Below are 18,902 nucleotides of genomic sequence, written 5' to 3' on the forward strand. Positions count from 1 at the left end.
CTGATCCTGACTCCTGCCCCTCCCCCGCAACCCAGACACTGGACTTCCATCTTTGATGGATTCAGTTTCAGCAGGCTATGACACAACCAACCAGCCACAGCCTACAGTGCCTCACTCAGTTCTTCAGGGGCAGAACCCAGGTGGCTGTCCATAAGCAGATAGAGCTGGGTGTCATCAGTATATTGGTGACAACCTAGTCCATACCTTCAGACCATCTGGGCAAGGAGGCTCATATAGATGTTAAATAGTATTGGGGAAAGGATTGCCCCTTGCAGCACTTCACATTCCAATGGGTGCCGCTGGGACAGTTCCCCCCCAAGGGCCACCCTCTGTCCTCAGCCATGGAGAAAGGAGGTCAGCCACTGCAAGGCTAATCCCCATGTCAGCGAGGTGGTGAGCCACTGACAGATCCAAACGCCACTGACAGATCCAAAAGTAGCAGCATCGAACCGCCACAATCCAGATATCTCCAGAGGCAACCACCACTGTCTCTGTCCCACAGGGAAGGGCAGAAGCCTGACTAGAAGGGGTCTAGGACGTCCATTTCCTCCAAAAAAGCCTGGAGCTGCGTTGCCACTGCCCCCTCCACTACCTTGTCCAGGAACAGCAAGTTCGACACTGGGAGGTAGTTAGTAAGGACTGTGGGGTTCAGAGACAGTTTCTTCAGGAGAGGACGAACCACTGCCTCCTTCAAAGCCCCCAGGAATGTCCCTAATAATAGGGACGAGTTGATACTCTCCTGCAGGGGAATCCTGACCTTGTCGGCACTGGCTTTAACCAGCCATGATGGGCAGGTATCAAGGAGGCAAGTGGTTCGTTTTACAACCACCAGGGTCTTGTGAACCTTTTCCTGAGAGAGCTGGCTGAAATGGTCCAAGACTGGACCCAAAGATGGGCAAGGGGCTTCCAGTTCACATTGTATCAAATGTGGCTGGGAGGTCACGGTGGAGCAATGAGATTTTATCTGATAGTTTTGTCTACAGTTTTGATTTTGGTTGAGCTGGCATATTGATGATCTTAAAGTTTATTGTTGTGTTTTTAGCTCTAATAGAGCAAGGCTTCTAAGTTGGATTAAACAAATAGTTGAATGCTTTGTCTGTTTTTGTAAGATGCACTGAATACTAATGCTAAGAAAGCAAGATATGTTTTAAATAAATTGTTAAGAAATCATCTATTGTGCGCTGTTGTTGCTAACAGGGATGCTACAACATATTTGTCTAGGTTCTTTCTGTATCATGGCAATAGGGTTGCCAGGTCCCCTGTGGTCACCAGTGAGAGATGTAGGGGGGGGGGGGCTAGAGTTGCTAGATCCAGGTTGGGAAACTCCTGGATATTTGGGGGTGGAGCCTGCAGAGGAGAAGAACCTCAGTGGGGTATATGGTTGCCAATCTGTCTGTGGCAAACTTATTTATGACTGAGTTTGAGGAGACCTACATTTTTGACCCCAGGGTTAATCCTTTTTTGAGGCGATTGGGCCATATCTCAGATTTATTGATGAGTTATTTCTTATTTTTACATCTCAAGAAAGATTAATGTACTTTGCTGAGTGAATGAATGGTTTACATCTGAACTTCTATGCAAAGCGACAGGTATTCTTTGCCTTTTTGGATACAGTAGTCCAGGGTTTCCCAAACTTTTCTTTCCCATGGCCCGGTTATTTTTACACTTCTCCTTCGTGGCCCACTACAATTCGGAGGTGGAGCCAGGAGACTTTGGGGGTGGAGCTGGGAGACAGGAATTATGTCATTTCCTGCTGTGTCACTTCCAGGTCAAAGGCCAAGTGATGTCACTTTCGGGGCACACTGAACCAAAACTCCACCTTTTCCTGTGATGACACTTCCAGGGCACTCTCCCAAATCAGTCTCTTCTTCTGAACTAACTTCATTTTCAGAAAAATCTCTCTGAAACTCATGCTGAGCCAAAATGCGGGTGGAAAGTGGGCAGTCTGCAACTTTTTCATACATTCCCAGGGTCCTCTCTTTCCACCCCCACACCTGCATGCACCTGTCTGTTTGTGTGTTCTTCTCCAGCTTGCAAGCACTCCTAATGCCCATGTTCAATTGCCTGCACCACCTACACACTCCTTCCTCAACAGCACTGGCCAGTGTACACAGTTGGGAGTGCTATTGCCATTGCCATCAAGAATGCCAGCACTGTGTACCACCCACACTGGACCCTGGAAGCTGCTCTACCTCAAAATATGCTGACACTTTTAGTAGGCCCTTCCTTCAGCTGCTACTACTGGAATCCTGCCTCAAGCTACAACCAAGCTTGCCTGGTTTCAAGAAAACCTTTTGACAGCTATATTTCATACTTTTCCTTGGCTGAAACACTAGGAAATTGCTGTGAAAGGTAGCAGAGAATTGTACTGCAATTAATGAATTGATTTCAAGTTATATGAAGTTCATACAAGCTTTACTGCAGTTATCCCAAAAAGGATATTTATGAGGGGCTTGCTGCTTTTTTACTGGCTGTGTTTCCCATGCCTTTAAAAGCAACCTGTTTTCCAGATATTTAGCCAGTGAACTTCTTTAATCCTTTTTAATATCTGCAGGAGGAGTTTAATTTTGGTGTCAGACAGCGGTTAAAAGCAGGACCAGTAAAATGGTGCCAAGTTCATAGTACCATCACTTCCAGTGCTGTTGAGATATACAGCAGTAATCTCCAATAATCTCTTTCTGCCCCACATCTCTCACTCACACAAAAATCTCATAGAAAGGTCAGCTGGCTCCAACTGGGGGTGCCAACTTTTCATTGGCAGAGCTCCTATGTCTGCAACAACAGTATGATGAACAGAAAAGTTTCATCCAGTAGAAAATGGAATGAAAGAAAGAAAAAGGGAAATAATGAAATGGAAGGAAAGGAGAAAAGAAAAGAAAGACATGGAAAGAAGGAACATAAGAGAAGCCATTTTGGATCAGGCCAGTGGACCATCCAGTCCAAAATTCTCTCACACAATGCCCAAAAAGCACCAGAGTGTCCACCAGTGGGGCCAGGGCACTAGAAGCCCTCCCACTGTTGCTTCCCCCCTCCAGCACCAAGAATACAGACAAAGCATCACTTGTATGGAAAGAAAGAAAGACAGGGAAAAAAAGCCTTGCTCACCATCAGATGATTCCAGCCAGCAACAATTCTGCCTAAGGGTCGTTTAGTAAACCCCCCCCCACACAAAAAAGCTACTGGAATGCCCACTCCCTGCTCCCCCCCAGCTGAAAAAACATTCCCCCCCCTTCTATGCCACCCAGGCCTCCTGGAGAAATCTCCCCAAAAGAACATACTGCAAGGCACATAAAAGCTCATACCTTGAAGAACACTTCATGGGTCTAAAGTGCCAGAGGACACCAGCTTTTCTCTCAAACACTGGGAGGGGGGGAGAAGGAAGGAGAGGCAGCCCAGCTCCTCTCTGCACAACACAGAGGCGGGGGAAGGAAGGAAGCCAAACAGAGCTCAGGCTTTACAGCCTGTGTCAGTCTTCAAGGCTAGCTTTTCTCTGCACAACAGAGAGATAGGGGAAGGAAGGAAGCAGAGCAGAGGTCATGCTTTGGAGCTAGCTTTGGCTTTTCTTGTGACCCGGTAGTGAGGCTTCCGTGGCCCGGTACTGGGTTGTGACCCTGCAAATGGGAAACACTGCAGTAATTTACAAGAATCAAGATAACAAACTTGGGGTATGCACACAGATCCTAATTCCTATTTGGATTTTGATTCCTTTCACCCATCCCATCTTTAAAAAAAAATCTACCATATGGGCAGTGAGAATCCATAGAAACTCCTGGTTGTGAAAGGCCTCCCCACATTGGTTTTAGGAGGACTAGAAATATCAAGGATATAGTAATGCACTCTAAATTGTCATCTGGAATGAACAGAAATAATGTTTTAAAGGGATAGCACTGTTGCAGTAGGTGCCAGATTTGCCCATTAGCCTCCATGCCCCCCCCCACTATATTCTTGAATAGTATGACCACACGTGCTTCCACATTCATCGTCTATGTGATTTTATGTGAATGTAAATTAGTGTATGTTGGTAATACAGTGAGAGCTCTATGGAGCTATTACACCAGGCATTTGATTGAGGCATCAGACGTCCTATCCCATCGGCTGACCCTATGGTGCAATACGCCTCTGCTGAAATACTGAGTTTATATCTGATGTTCAGTATATTATGATGTGCCCAACTGAGTTGCCAAATTGTATTGTTTGCTTTTATTGGTTTTAATTGTTGTTTTACTGTTTTAAAATGTTATCCGCCCTGAGCCCATCAGGGAAAGGGTGGAATATAAATTATCTAAAATACATACATACATACAAGAATTTTGGAACATCAAAGTAGCATTCGTAATTCCATGTTGGAAGTCCCATTTCCAAGAGGAAAAACACACAGTGGACAATTTGAAAACATATAAAAATATGAAAAGAGGAGTTCGGTGAGGATGTCCAAAAAATGTTATTAAAAGAAGAGGCTCGACGGGGACGTGGCGACTGAGCTTCTGGTCAGTTGCATCCCTCCTACGCTCCTGCTATCCCTGCGGAAGATTAACTACTATTCCCAGATAACACAGCCAAGTATGGAAAGAACATCAAGTTAAGTATGGGAAGGACCAGAGCAAAAAAAGGTACTAAAAACCCTCCCTATAGACCTCCTAGAAAGGGTAAAACTGACTTAGAAGAATCTGATCATTCTGACTTGGAGACTTCTCTGTTAGAGGAAATGGCGGTGAGAGGGAGTAACCCTCCCCAAAGTGAACAGATTGAGATACTGCATGCCCTAACGGAGATAAAGAATGAAATTAAGAATGATATAAGGTCTCTTAGGGGAGAGGTTAGAGAATTAAGGGAACTTGGACTTCTCAAACAGTCAGTCGAACCAATTAATAGGAAATTGGATGAACTCACTGCAGTATTGAAAACAACTGATAAGAAAGCTGAAGCTGTATATCAGATGGCAAAAAAAGACAGCAGAGGATTTGAAAGACTTTAAAGATTTTGAGTCTTGGGCCAAAAACAAAATCATACTCCAGGAGTTAAAACTGAGAGAAAGAAAGGCCAAGCTTCATGGAATATCTGTAAATTTTGGGAAGACAGAAAACCTTACAGCAACTTTAAATAGATGGCTGAATCAGATTCTTCTCACAGAAGGAGAAGCAGAGTCTCCCCAAGAGATTGTTACCTCTGCCTTCCAATTAAACATTTCCAGAAAGGTTCCTGCCAACGTTTCCCCAGACATTGTTGCTGAATTTAAAGAACTGCAGATGAAGAATAAACTTTTTAAACTTGCCAGGAAAAAACAGGGACTGTGCCTTGAAGACACAATAGTTTTTTTATTTCCAGATATCCCAGCTGAAGTAATTAACACAAGGAAGAGATTGAGAGACACAACAAAGATTCTACGTGATAAAGGAATTCATTATAGATGGTTACCGCTAGGCCACCTAGTGGTCAATATGGAAAATCAAACTTTCACTGCATATAATGAGGCATCTGGCAAGGAACTAATTGACAGTGTAATGAAACAAAAGTTTGGAAGAGTTTGAACCGAGAAATTATGTTTTCTTGAGGAGGAGAGTAATTAATAGGAGTATATGTATATAGTTAGGAGATTGTAGATATGATAAATGGGAATGGAAAATAGAATTGAATTGTTAAAGCCAATGGATTAGCAAGGAGGTGGTGGGTGTGCCCCCCCAGACCTCCAACTGTAGAGATTTTCTGCAGCACCCAGTTCTGGAGGTAACCCTGTCCAGCTTTCTTTTGCAGGTATGAGAGAAGATAGCTAAAGTTTTAAAAATTAAGTGTGATAAAATGGAAGTTTGTGAAGAAGTAAAGAAGTGTTGGAAGCAAAAGAAAGAATATAATTATGTTTAGAATAAGAATTAGGAAAAGTGGTATGGGGATCGGGTGAAATCAGGTAAAGAAAGGAAATAAGATAAAGAGGCAGAAGTTTATTTATTTGTTATTAGTATTTAGTTTAATTTGTAGAAGACAACAAGCAAATACAAAAAATATTTATATGAGATGTATGAATGTATAAATCTGTTGATATATGTACACTTAATAAAATATTATTTTTAATAATAATAATAACAATAATAATAAAATTTTATTTGTATCCCGCCCTCCTCGCCTAGGCAGGCTCAGGGCGGCTAACAGCATTTCATAAACATACAATGATAAATATAAAACTTTAAATTTAACAAATATAAAAGTTTAGGTTTAACATCATTTAAAACCCAGTCAATATAATTAAAATTTTATAACTTTATCTGACAGTGACGATGGCATTTTTGATGCTAGTTTCTGTCAGTTTGCACAATTTTCATAATGACATAGGTCCTTAGACAGGACCGTGTTGGCGGATCCTTGATTAACAACCTTATTCAGCAGTCCGTATATGCTAGCTTGAAGAGGGTGGTCTTGCAGGCCCTGCGGAACTGATCAAGGTTCCGCAGGGCCCGCACCTCCTCAGGAAGCTGATTCCATAGGGCAGGGGCCACGGTTGAAAAGGCCCGTGCTCGGGTGTTCTGAAGCTTAATCTCTTTCTGCCCAGGGATAGTCATTTTATTTTTCCCGGCTGACCTCAGTGCTCTCTGGGGTTCATATGGGGAAAGACGGTCCCTCAGGTAGGCCGGTCCTCGGCCATATAAGGCTTTAAAGGTAATGACCAACACTTTGTACTGGACCCGGTATGTAATTGGCAGCCAGTGCAGTCCACGTAGCCCCGGCCGTATATGCTCCCACCTCGGGAGTCCCAACAGCAGCCTGGCCGCCGCGTTCTGCACCAGCTGCAACCTCCGGGTCCGGCACAAAGGTAGCCCCAAGTAGAGGGCATTACAGTAGTCTAATCTTGAGGTGACCGTTGCGTGGTTTGATGAAGAAGAGGTTCGATGACTTCACAGATAAAACACATTAATTCCATATGGGCTCAGTTTGGCTTTAGATTTATCATGTTTTCTGGGCTATCAGAAATAGGGTTTAGGTCTGATATCCAACAAATATGTTTTTTCATACATTATACATTAGCACTTTTATATTTCCACAGGTGTAACTAATTAGGTTTACAAAAGATGGGGTAGTGAAGCAGCAGCTACTGCCACTGAAATCAACAAAGGGTTGACCGGTTGATCGAGTGGAGTCTTAATAGCTTCAGTACTAGTATATATGTTTGTGAAGGTGGATGATTTGCTGTTTATATAAGGAGTGAGTACAGTTGTAACTGGTTGAATGATATTTTAATGATTTTATGGCAGCCAGGTCCTGTCCTGGATAAAGCATATGGGAAATGGACTACAGGTCAACGAGTTTGCTGGCCAGGACTATATCATTACTCTGCCGCCTTCTTGTCATCGCTGTTATGTGTAAAACTTCACCATTCGGAATGGTTGAAAAGGAGGGGGGGGAAGTATGTTATTTTAAGGCTTATGAGTCTGAAGTTTGGAGATTTTCAGTTTCAAAAGGAGACCTACCTGTTTGAAGGCTGAGGAATCTGAAGCATAAAGCTTTTCCAGTTTAAAGAGAGTTGTACCTTGTTAAAGAGAGACTGATTCCCTTGACGCATTGACTTGCAGGAGTATTTCTGCAGGATATTGTGGACTGCTTGTATTATTATTATTATTATTATTATTATTATTATTATTATTATTATTATTATTATTATTATTATTATTATTATTATTATTATTTTATTTCCTTTTGTAAACGTTTTGGAACATGCTTGCATATATGATGGCGGTTTGCTATATACAATGAACTGAATGACAAGTGGTATGTATTGTTGGAATGTATACATTAGATAAATATAGAGCGTTAGTGATTTCAAATATAGTGTCAGCAATTTCAAAATTCTGATAAGGTTCCTAGTAACTGGTGTATGCGACTTTTTTAGCGTATGACATTCTTTATCGCATTCCCTCCCTCTTTATTGGTCTTAAATTCCCAGTTGGGGGCAGAGGATCCCCCAGTTTGGAGGCCCTCCCCCTGCTTCAGGGCTATCAAAAAGTGGAAGGGAGGGGAGTTGAATGTCTGCTGGGCACTCCATTATACCCTACGGAGACTGGTTCCCATAAGATATAATGTAGAATTGATCCACATGTATCTGGTCTCTGGAGGAGCTGTTTTTTGAGGTAGAAGCACCAAATATTCAGCATAGCGTCTAGTGCCTCACCTCAAAATCTCACACACATTTCAAAAAGAATGGACAAGGGGATCCAATTTTATGAGTCCCAAAAGAAGGTGCCTCCATCCTCCATTATTTCCAATGAAGAGAAGGCATTTAAATGGTCCCTTTAAATGTGATTGCCAGATTGCCAGATCTCCCTTTGGGGTTCAATCGTGCATGTCACAACATTGCTCCTGGCTCCAGCACCAATGCCCCCAGATATTTCCTGAGTTGGACCTGGCAACCCTAGTGGGGTACAATGCCATAGAGCCCATCCTCCAGAGCATCTATTTTCTCCAGGAAACTGATCTCTGTAGTCCAGAGATGAGCTGTAATTCCAGGGGATCCTCAGGTCCTACCTGGAGGCTGAGCACCCCAGAGCACCACAGTACAAGGTAATAAGCAAACACAAAACTGTGGAAAATAAAGAAGAACATATAACAATATTGAAAAAACTCAAACAAAATTCAAAAAGATGAACAGTAACAACAAACAAAGCTCTTGGAAAAATTCTAAGTGTTATTATTTAAGATTAATCCTAATACAGTCTCTACAATACTCATTTATCAGCCAATATTATAAATCACAAGTTCCAGTTCATACAACATAATTAGTCAACATCCATGTGTACATCAATTTCCAACTCCTGAAGCTTCCAAGATGACTCTCCCGCTCCACTGCGGTGGATTAAAGTGCCAGTGCTCACAACGATCCTGTAGCCATGATTATTCCTTATTTCCTTTTGAGAAGTTCCATTTCATTCTTGAGATAAGCCAAAATAAGGGCTTTTCATCTCAAGTAAAAATTCAAAAAGCCTCTGATGGAAATGCGCATATATCACCGTTTCTGACAGAACCCTTTATTGAAGAGGCATCTCCCACAGCACTGTGCCTGGAGAAAGAATTCTCAACTATTCAGACACACAGAAGAATGGAAATTGATGTACACATGGATGTTGACTAATGATGTTGTATGAACTGGAACTTATGATTTATAATATTGATTAATGAGATATTGTAGAAATTGTATTAGGATTAATCTTAAATAATAATACTTAGAATTTTTCCAAGAGCTTTGTTTGTTGTTGCTGTTCAGCTTTTTGAATTTTGTTTGAGTCTTTTCAATATTATATTTTCTTCTTTATTTCCTACCTGGAGGCTGGCATCCCTACATGGTGTCTTTTAAGCAGCATAAATAGTCATTCTATTGTTTTATGTATTTATACAGTATTAAAGGTTGTGGAAGATAATGTTAAGATGTGTATAGTCTGTAGATGCAACAGATTTTGATCTTTAGATAAAAACACTGGAGAATACTTAGCAAAGACATAAGGTTGCCAATCCCCAGTCGGGGGGGGGGCAGGGGATCCCCTGGTTTGGAGAAAGTGGCGAGGGGCGGGAGGGAAATGTCCACTGGGCACTCCATTGTAGCCTATGTAGAATGATCCCCATAGGGTATAATGGAGCATCAATCTCTGGGTATCTGGGGCTTGGAAGGGGGCTGTTTTTTAAGGTAGAGGCACCAAATGTTCAGCATAGCATCTTGTGCCTCTCCTCAACCCCCCTCCAAATTTTTTTCAAAAAGATTGGATTAGGGGGTCCAATTCTAAGAGCCCTAAAAGAAGATTTCCTATCCTCCATTATTTCCAAATGAAGGAAGGTATTTAAAGGGTATGTGGTCCCTTTAAATGTGATGGCTAGAACTCCCTTCGGAGTTCAATCATGCTTTCAAAATCTTGCTCCTGGCTCCACCCCCAAAGTCCCCAGATATTTCCTGAGTTGGACATGGCAACCCTACATGAAATGGCCATCCAAATATTCTATTGGAATATTATGTACCTTGTAAACTTGATATAGTAAGAGAGGAGAGGCATGTTTTTTTCAGTGAACATACTGCAAAATTCAGAACAATTTCTGCACGATTCAGGTTTTTTACCTCTCTCCTGTATCAAATATACATTAAGATATCTGGAAGTTTTGACTCATAGCTTTAGACATTAATTCCAGACATATTAGTCTGCTTTTGCAATATCAGAAGGGAATTGCTATGATACATTTGAAGACTAATAATTTTATTGTGTTATAATTTGCTTTGTGTCCTCTTGATATTGCCCTTCAATGCAGCACATTATTAGCCCAAAAATCACCAAATTTTAGAGTGCTTTTATCACACAGGAATCTTTCTGTTTTTCAGTTAGTAAGCAATATATACATTCATCTTTTTCTCCAGTGCTTCAAATATTACCACTCCTTCCCTTTCCTGATAAGTAAAAGATGGTCCCATACCAGGATGCTGGACCAGGCAATTCATGTCTGACACCCACCCACAAATATCCATTTAGCCTAGCTCCAGATGAAATTAACAAGTTTGGAGGAAAGTCTTTTACTTTGCTTATGGTCCACCTTTCTCACTGAGGCTCAAGGCAGATTACACCGTGTAAATCAATGTGATCAATATGATGAGACATATAATAAACAATGTACTTTGATTACAGAAATCTGGAAAAATAATTGAATATTGAACATAATTCAGAATGCAAATACATTGCAGAAAAATTGCATTACATAGTTAGATACAACATAGTAAAAGCTATTACGTCAATAGAAAATAATGCATTGAGAGCAGGAAATAAATATGTCCTATATACTGTGGTATACTCCACAGTACCTTTCCATTTATAAGCATCTTTCTGAACCATTCCATTATAGTATCACCCTATTACTTTTATAGAAATTCAGCATTGTTCTTTTGTGGTAAAGAAAGCACAAGACTTCTGTATTGCTGAAACTGACAAGGTGTTTTCCACCATATTTCCATGTAGGAAGGCAAGGTGAAACCAATCATTCCCAAATCCAGACAAATCCATTGGGGGTAGGTGGGTAGTATTTCTCTGTCTCTTGCATTTTTATCTTGCTCATTGTCCAAGAAATTCACAGTGGCATACATGGTTCTAGCTTCTTCTCTTGTGCTCTCAGAACAATCTTGTGGGTTACTGTAGGCTGAGAGTCATTGAGCGTCCCAGCATCACCCATGACTGAATAGGGATTTGATACATTGCTGGGTCTCCAAATGGCTAGTTCTACACTCTAGCTACCACACCATACTGGCTCTCCAAAAAACAGTGCATGAAAGACTAAAAATGCACTTTGAGAATGCAGTTTATTTGCAGATGTCATAAAAATACAGAAAGGTTAAAATATGGCAGAAAATCCACCTACCAGTATAGTTATGAATTGATTAAAAACAAAATCAAGGTGATCTGAAGGTGGGGAGATAAAAGATGATTCTCTAGTCATTGGCAGGTCACTACTTGCTGGGGCTTAGACATACAGGAGTATCAAGACTCCACAGAGGTGGGGATCAATTAAAATGATCTGCCCCTGTAGCCTGATTGATCCAATAGGTTTTCAGCTGACATTAGGGGATTTTCCTGCTGATATGGCTGGCACTCTTGTTGATGCCTTGGCTGACTTCTGGAATGGGGAAATGACATGAGCAACTGACACAATTGCTCCTAGGTTCCCAATCTCAGGTCAGAGAGCCCAGGCGGCCCCTTGGTTTACAGAGAGGCTGCAGACAGTAAAAAGACTGTCATAGCTACAATGGAGAAAGACTCAGGACAAATCCAACATGGCATGGGCTAGAGGTCACTTTAATTCATTCTCTGTGGTGGTGATGGCAGCAAAGAAACCATATTTCTCCACCGCTATTGGATCCACACAGTGCAGACCAGCAGGGGTCTCTTGGGTCCTGGCTGGCAGGAAGAAGTGGACTGCTCTGCAACCCACTTCAATTATTTTGCTAAGCATTTTGTGGATAAAATCTCTTACATATGTTCTGGCTTGAACTCTACATTAGCAGCAATGGGATTGCATGGTCTCAGGGTACCAATTTGTTCAGTTGTGTGAAGTACCTTTCAGCGTATGCAGTCCAAGGATGTGGGCAGGATCCTTGGAAGTCGAAGACCTACCACCTACTTGTACGACCCTTGCCTCTTCTGGTTGTTTAAATCTGCTGGGGAAAGATGGCAGACTGGGACCAGGAGAAAATAAATGCTTCTCTAGAGAGGGGGTGGTCATTGCTGCCTTAAAGTGGGCAGTGGTGCATCGACTCCTAAAAACCTACTCTGGACTCAGGACAGTTGAATAGCTGCCCCACCCCCAGTCTGAAAAGTACCATTCTTGCATAAGGTGATTGAACAAGCGATGACTGACCAGCTTCAGGAATTCCCAAATGAAGCTGATTGCTTGGATCCATTCCATCTGTTTTCAGACCTGGTTGTAGAACTGAAATGGTCTTGGTTGCCCTAGGGGATGACATGCACCAGGAGATGGACAAGGGGAGTGTGACTCTGTTAATTCTCCTGGTCCTCTTAGAAGCTTTCAATACCATTAATCATGGCATCCTTCTGGGTCACCTTTCAGGACTGGGACCATGAGGCACTGTTCTTCAGTGGTTCTAGTCCCACCTTGAGAGTAAGTTTCAGAATGTAGTGCTGAGGGATTGCTGCTCTGCCACTTGGGGTTCCTCAAAATTCTGCCTTGTTCCCCATTCTTTTTTACACATATTAAAGCTGCAGGGAGAGGTCATTGGGCGATCAGGCAGAGTTGCCACCTCTTGGTGGTGTAGATGACACTCAGCTCTGTCTTGCACTACCAGTAGATCCCAGAGAGGCTGTGGAATCAGTGAACAGGTGACTGGAAGCAGTTTTGGAATAGATGAGGGCTGAAACTTAATCCTGACAAAATGGAGGTGCTAATGGTAGTGGTGGTGGAAAGGTCTGACCTAGGAAATAGGTTATCTATTTTTGATGGGGTTGTGCTCCCTCTAAAGATGCAGGATTGCAGCTTAGGGGTGGTGGTTCTTGGATCTGGGCCTCCTGTTGGAGAAGGTAGTAGTGGCCAGGGTTGTCAGTCATCAGTTGTGGTCATTCCTGGGCAGAAAAGATCTTGCCACTGTGGTGCATGCTCTGGAAACATCTAATGGGCTCTATTTGGGCCTGTCCTTGAAAACTGTCCAAAAACTGCAGCTGGTACAGAATGCTGTGACCAGTGTTGACTGGAGTGGGTTGCAGGGACCATATCACTCCAGTCTTGTTCCCTTGCTTCCAATTTGATTTTGCATGTCATTCAAGGTGCTGTTATTTTAAAGCCTTGTATGGCCTGAGATCAAACACACCTTAAGGACCACCTTCTCCCATATGTATCTACCCATTCACTTCAGTTATCCTGCCATCTGAGGCTAGATGGGTGAGGAATCCAGAAAGAGCTTTCTTGGTCATGGCACCAACACTTTGGAACTCCTTTCCCAGGGATATTTGTCAGTGTCTTCTGTCAGAGGGTGAAGACCTTTTTGTTTCTGTAAGCATACGCCCAATAACCATTATCAGCTCTCCTCCTTGGTTCTGGTATTGTTTGTTTGTGTCTTTATTGAATTATTTTATTAAATATTGTTTTAAATTGTTTAAATGTTTTAATGTGCTTTGTGGACCCTGATTGGACAGAAATGCAGAAAAGCACTGCTGTTCTATTATTGGCAAGTATAAATTCAGCTATGGAGCTATTCTGGATGTTACTTGTGCTGCTGTAACAGCAGTTGGTACAGCAAATGTAGTAAGATGTGGCTTTCCTGGGATTTAAAAATTGTTCTTCATATAGTCATGAAAGAGTAAGAGCCACTACTACCTAGCCTGCTACATTTATAAAGAAAAGAATTTGTACTTAACAAAAAGTAATGCTCATAATAGTTGAGACTGATATTATGACTTTGATGGCAGAGTAATGTGAATATTTTAATGTGTTAACTTCTCTCCCTCCTTTTTAGACAAAGGAAAATAGGCCTGAGCAAAACCAGGTTGGAAAACCATGGCTTCTGATGCTAGTCACATGCTTGAAGCTGCTCTGGAACAAATGGATGATATTATTGCAGGTATGGCAATGCTTTATCTTTAAAGACAATGTGTTCTAATGGTTAGAGTGTCAAACCAGGATTTGGGGGACCCTTTGGAAGCTTGCTGGAAGATCTTGGCCCTGTTATATACACTTGACCTAATTTACCTCAAAGCGTTGTTGTGAAGATAAAATAGGCTTCCCAACCCTCCCGCCCTGGCGGGGGACCCCAGGATTTCCACCCTCTTCCCCCGCTCCCCAAAAAAATGAAAGCGGGGGGAGAGGGGGGAAACGGCGCCGGGGAGCATGGTGAGTCACCCGGAGGCTGCCGCACCGCTGCCGCCCCCTCCCCGCCCACCGCAGTTGCTCCTCCGAGATGGGCCCAGGCTGAGCCCATCTCGGAGGAGCAGCCAAGAGACGGCAGCAGCGCAGGGGAGGGCGAGGCAGGCCAGGAGCATGGCGAGCCGCGAATCCAGGCCCTTCTAGGACCTGGACTTGTGGCTCGCCACACCCCCAGCCCGCCTCCACCCCCCCCTCCGCTTCCACCCCAGAGGCAGAGCGGGCGAGGTCGCCGCGCCACTGCCGCCTCTTCTCCGCTCGCCGTGGCTGCTCCTCCGAGATGGGCTCAGGCTGAGCCCATCTCGGAGGAGCAGCACAGCGAGCGGAGAAGAGGCGGCAGCTGCGGGGCGGCTCACCACGCTCCCCGGCACCATTTCCCCCCCTCCCCCTAGCTCCACCCCAGTGTCTCCTGGCTCCACCCCCAAAGCCTCCTGGCTCCACCCTCAAAGTCCCCAGATATTTTTGGGGTTCGACTTGGCAACCCTAAGATAAAATAAAGAAGGGGGAAATATTGTAGGACATTATGGTTTCTTGTTGGGGAGAAAAGTGGGGTATTAATGAAGTAAATAAATGAATAAGATCCTCCTGATAGCTGAATGAGTGCCTACAATCCATTTTATGTGTGTGGAAATGGAGGATTCATTAGTCTGTGTGGAATCCTATGTTCAATCATGTGGTATTTCTAAATCTTCAGGTAGTTCATAATGGTTATAATTGCAGAACTGTTTTAAATGGTAGCAAGTGAAATTTATGAAAGAATGATGGCAATACTAATCTGTTGCAAAACTCACATGAATCCAAGATTTTATACCTGTCTTGGAATAAAAGTGTTAACTAGGAATAGACATCAGTTTTAGAAAATATCTTTGGATTTCAGGAAAAGAAGTGCAGAAACATGGGCATAGTTTAAAATTAGAATGCACGCAACCAGCCACTGAGTTGTAGCAATATATTCCTTTAAGTACTAAATCTGTACCATCTGATATAGTTAATTTTAGGTGATGTTCATGTTTCTGAAATGTACTGGTTCACATTTACATTTGGTCCCAGGCTTATTAAACTTGGCAGACTTTGATTTTTTCCTCTTGGCTTAGCTACATATATAGTATTTGTTCACTTTGGCAAAACTTTTTCTAACTGAAAATTAGGTGTTTGGGAGCTGAATATGGAGAGTTAAAATAGGGCAGGATTCTTTTGCTTAGGAAGTTGCGGATCTCTAAGGAATTACCATTACCTTGAAGCTTGCGCCAGCTCTTTAGGCAAGGTCAATGGGTACCTTCCCAGCAGAGAGTTCTGTATGCTCTCATAGACTCAGCACCAAAGGAAAAGTGACCTCGAGCTGAGGTACATCTGGAAAGTAATTTCACTGACTCCCCCCATCTCCTGTCTATTCTCTGCTCAGAGGGGGGAAAACTTTTAGAATGCAAAGTGGAGGTTTTGCTCATTACTTGACTCCATCATCAACCATATTACTGGCAGACAATAGTGAAGACTTTAAATGACTACAGTGAAGGTTAAAGCAGTAGGTGCCAAAGCAGGATTGCAGCTGAACATCAAGAAGACAAAAAGAGAGACTGCACCTGAGAAATCAGAAGATTGAGAAAGGGGGGTGGCTGTGAAGGAGCTAGAAAGCCTAAGGAAGTGTCACTGGTGACCAAGATCAAATTAATTCATGTCACAGTATCCCCTGTTACTATGTATGGTATGAAAGTTGGACAATGAAGAAAGCTAGCAAGAAGAAAGTTGATTCCTTTGAAATGTGGTGTTGGAGGAGAGCTTTACACATACAGTGGGCTGCCAAAAAGACAAATAATTGGGTTTTAGATCATATCAAGCCTAAACTCTCCCTAGAAGCTAAAATGACTAAACTGAGGCTATCATACTTTGGTTATATTATGAGAAGACTTTCTGGAAAAGGCAAAATGCTAGGAAAAGCTGAAGGCAGCAGAACAAGAGTAAGACTCAACAAGAGATGGATTGACTCAATAAAGGAATCCATGGCCTTCAGTTTGCAAGACCTGAGAATGGTCATTAACAATAGGATGTTTTGGAGGACATTAATGCATAGGTTCACCATAAGTCAGAAGTGACTTGATGTCATTTCACACACACACACTACATACTTGGCTGTTTCTTCAGGTTTTCTATCACACTTTCTTTTGCTCCTTTATTTATTTATTTAGAAAATTAAAAGTAGTGGTAAGATCTCAGCCCCTTAATAAAAAGCCTATTTTGGCCTGACGATATTACAGAGCTGTCTGCATAATAGGCTTATTAAAAGGCATAAATGCTAATGTGGGTAACTGAAGATGGACACATGAAAAGGACAATCCTTCTACCTTATATTAATATTTAGTATGCATATTACGCTTACAGAAATAAAGATGTTCATGCATACAGTTGTTCATCATTCACATATGAAATTATGTTTGGAGATAATCAGAGTAAGCCTGTCAGAGCAGATTACCAATGGGAATTGAATGGGATGTGATCAAATCTGGCAGATGAGTCAGCATCTCAAGATTCTTCAACTCTGCTACAGCTATTCTAATTACTGATGTGAAAATGAGGGATATTGGATGGATTCAGGTGGGTAGCTGTGTTGGTCTGAAGCAGCAGAACAAAGTTTGAGTCCAGTTGCACGTTTAAGAGCAACAAAGTTTTATTCGAGGTATAAGCTTTCGTGAGCGCACTCACTTCTTAAGATACAATGAAATGGAAGTTACCAATCCATAAATATAGGTAGAGAGTGAGCAGTAAATTAGTATATAGCATAATGAAAATGTTGAACAGATTCAAGGATGGGATACTGGGTGGGTTAGTGTTTGTTAGTTGCCTCATTTAAACTGCCTTGTTAGTAATAAGGGAAAATAATTATCTAAACTAATTGCTTAGGTAGCAAAGTATGTATACTTGTTAGAGCAGTAGACTCTGCATTTAACATATATAATTGATCTGTGTACAAAAATAAAATCTGTGTACAAAAATAAAAACCCTAGAAATTGTGGTTTTTTTAAAAATTTAAGGTAATTATCTTCAGTCTAATGATGCTGCTGGATCAAGCCTATGTGGTTACCACAGTATTATAGCCATCATTTGAATCCATATTTCCTTTATGTTCCAGTGATAGCATTATTTGTTAGTTATATTTTTGTCTTAAATATATTAATGACTTTAGAAGGGATAAAAAGCTAGCCTTTATCAGAACATTATTAAAATAGCCATGCTGCTAACTAGGTGAAAGTTCTAAACATACAACTTCAGGCTGATTGGATTGTGATGCAGAAAGTGTACATAGGATAAGAACTAACCTGGCAGAAAACCTTGGAACATCCTAAATCAATCTACTTCAATATATTTTTAGTGTCCATGCTGTCAATATGGGACCGAAACAGAGCTAATTTACTCCCATCCTTCTCCAGATTTCAAACTTTTACAAACCAGCCATGGTTTCCTCCAGCCTTCCATAACAACTATGTAGGCTGTTGGTAGGGTGGCAGAGGTCTGTTACTAGAGCTGTCCCTCATCCTTCCAAATTCTGCTCAGTTTACCTTCAACTGTGTATCCTGAGTCCTGACTGACTTGTCATTTCCAGTCTTCATCTTCATGTTCTCCTTTCAAGTCTTTCTGGATTATTACCAAAACTGCTGCTTGGAATCCCACTGAGAAGAACCTATGTTCTGCGTATGACCAGTTTACATGTTAATAATCCTCACATGTGTTGCTGTTTAAGTGTCAGATTAAATAATGGGAGTAAGGATGGGCACGAACTGGGAAAATGTTGGTTCATGGTTTGTACCCTCACTACAATGGAGCTCACTGAGTGATCTTATCTAGTCACATACTTTTAGCCAAACTGATTCATGGAGTTGTTAGGAAAAAATGGTGAAAGGAGAACTGTATGTGTTTACTTGAGCTCCTTGTAGACAGAACAGGATAATAATGAACTGGGTAGTTGAACAGACATAGAATCAGTTTGAATTAACATTGTTTGTAGTTCCTTCTTATCAGGGCTGTAGCCCTGATAAAAGTCGGGGGGGGGGCATCCTTTCCCATCCACTGTGGTGCTTGCCATTTCTCAGAAGCTTCCTGGGATAAGGGCAAAATCTGGAGGTTCTGAAGTGACCAAGTCAAGGCAGCCAACCCTAAAACTTTGGAGTCAAGAAGGGACTGCATGTTGTGTGCAAGCAGGGGGGGTTTCCTTCCACCTCCCTCTCTCTCAACCTGGCTCCATCCATTCCACCACCCCGCCCCCCGGCCCATTCCACACAGCTTCCTCTGCCTCCTGTTCCTCCGTTTCCCTCCTCTCTTCTCGCTGTTTTTGCTGCTGCAGTACTCTGTGTCCTGCTCAGCTCTCTTGGCTCCGGCTTCCACTGATGATGCTTTGCCCGCTCAGCCATGGTGAAAAGAAAAGAAAAAAAGCAGTCTGCACCTGGAGGACCCCCTGGAAGTCGGGGGTCCACCTGGAAGAAGAAGATATTGGATTTATATCCCGCCCTACATTCTGAATCTCAGAGTCACAGAGC

The 18,902-nt window shown here is 42.3% G+C and overlaps 1 protein-coding gene across 1 annotated transcript in view; it reads left to right on the forward strand.

The window, feature by feature from the left end:
• The window catches only part of PPFIBP2 (PPFIA binding protein 2), a 190,957-nt gene that overhangs the window by 23,635 nt on the left and 148,420 nt on the right, over positions 1-18,902 (forward strand). The window contains exon 2 of the mRNA XM_060262105.1: positions 13,979-14,077. Within this exon, the coding sequence (XP_060118088.1) occupies positions 14,014-14,077 (64 nt within the window). The 5' untranslated portion in view covers positions 13,979-14,013. The remainder of the gene's footprint in view (positions 1-13,978; positions 14,078-18,902) is intronic.

The sequence above is a fragment of the Heteronotia binoei genome, chromosome 21, assembly GCF_032191835.1.
Source record: "Heteronotia binoei isolate CCM8104 ecotype False Entrance Well chromosome 21, APGP_CSIRO_Hbin_v1, whole genome shotgun sequence".
Taxonomy (NCBI): domain Eukaryota; kingdom Metazoa; phylum Chordata; class Lepidosauria; order Squamata; family Gekkonidae; genus Heteronotia; species Heteronotia binoei.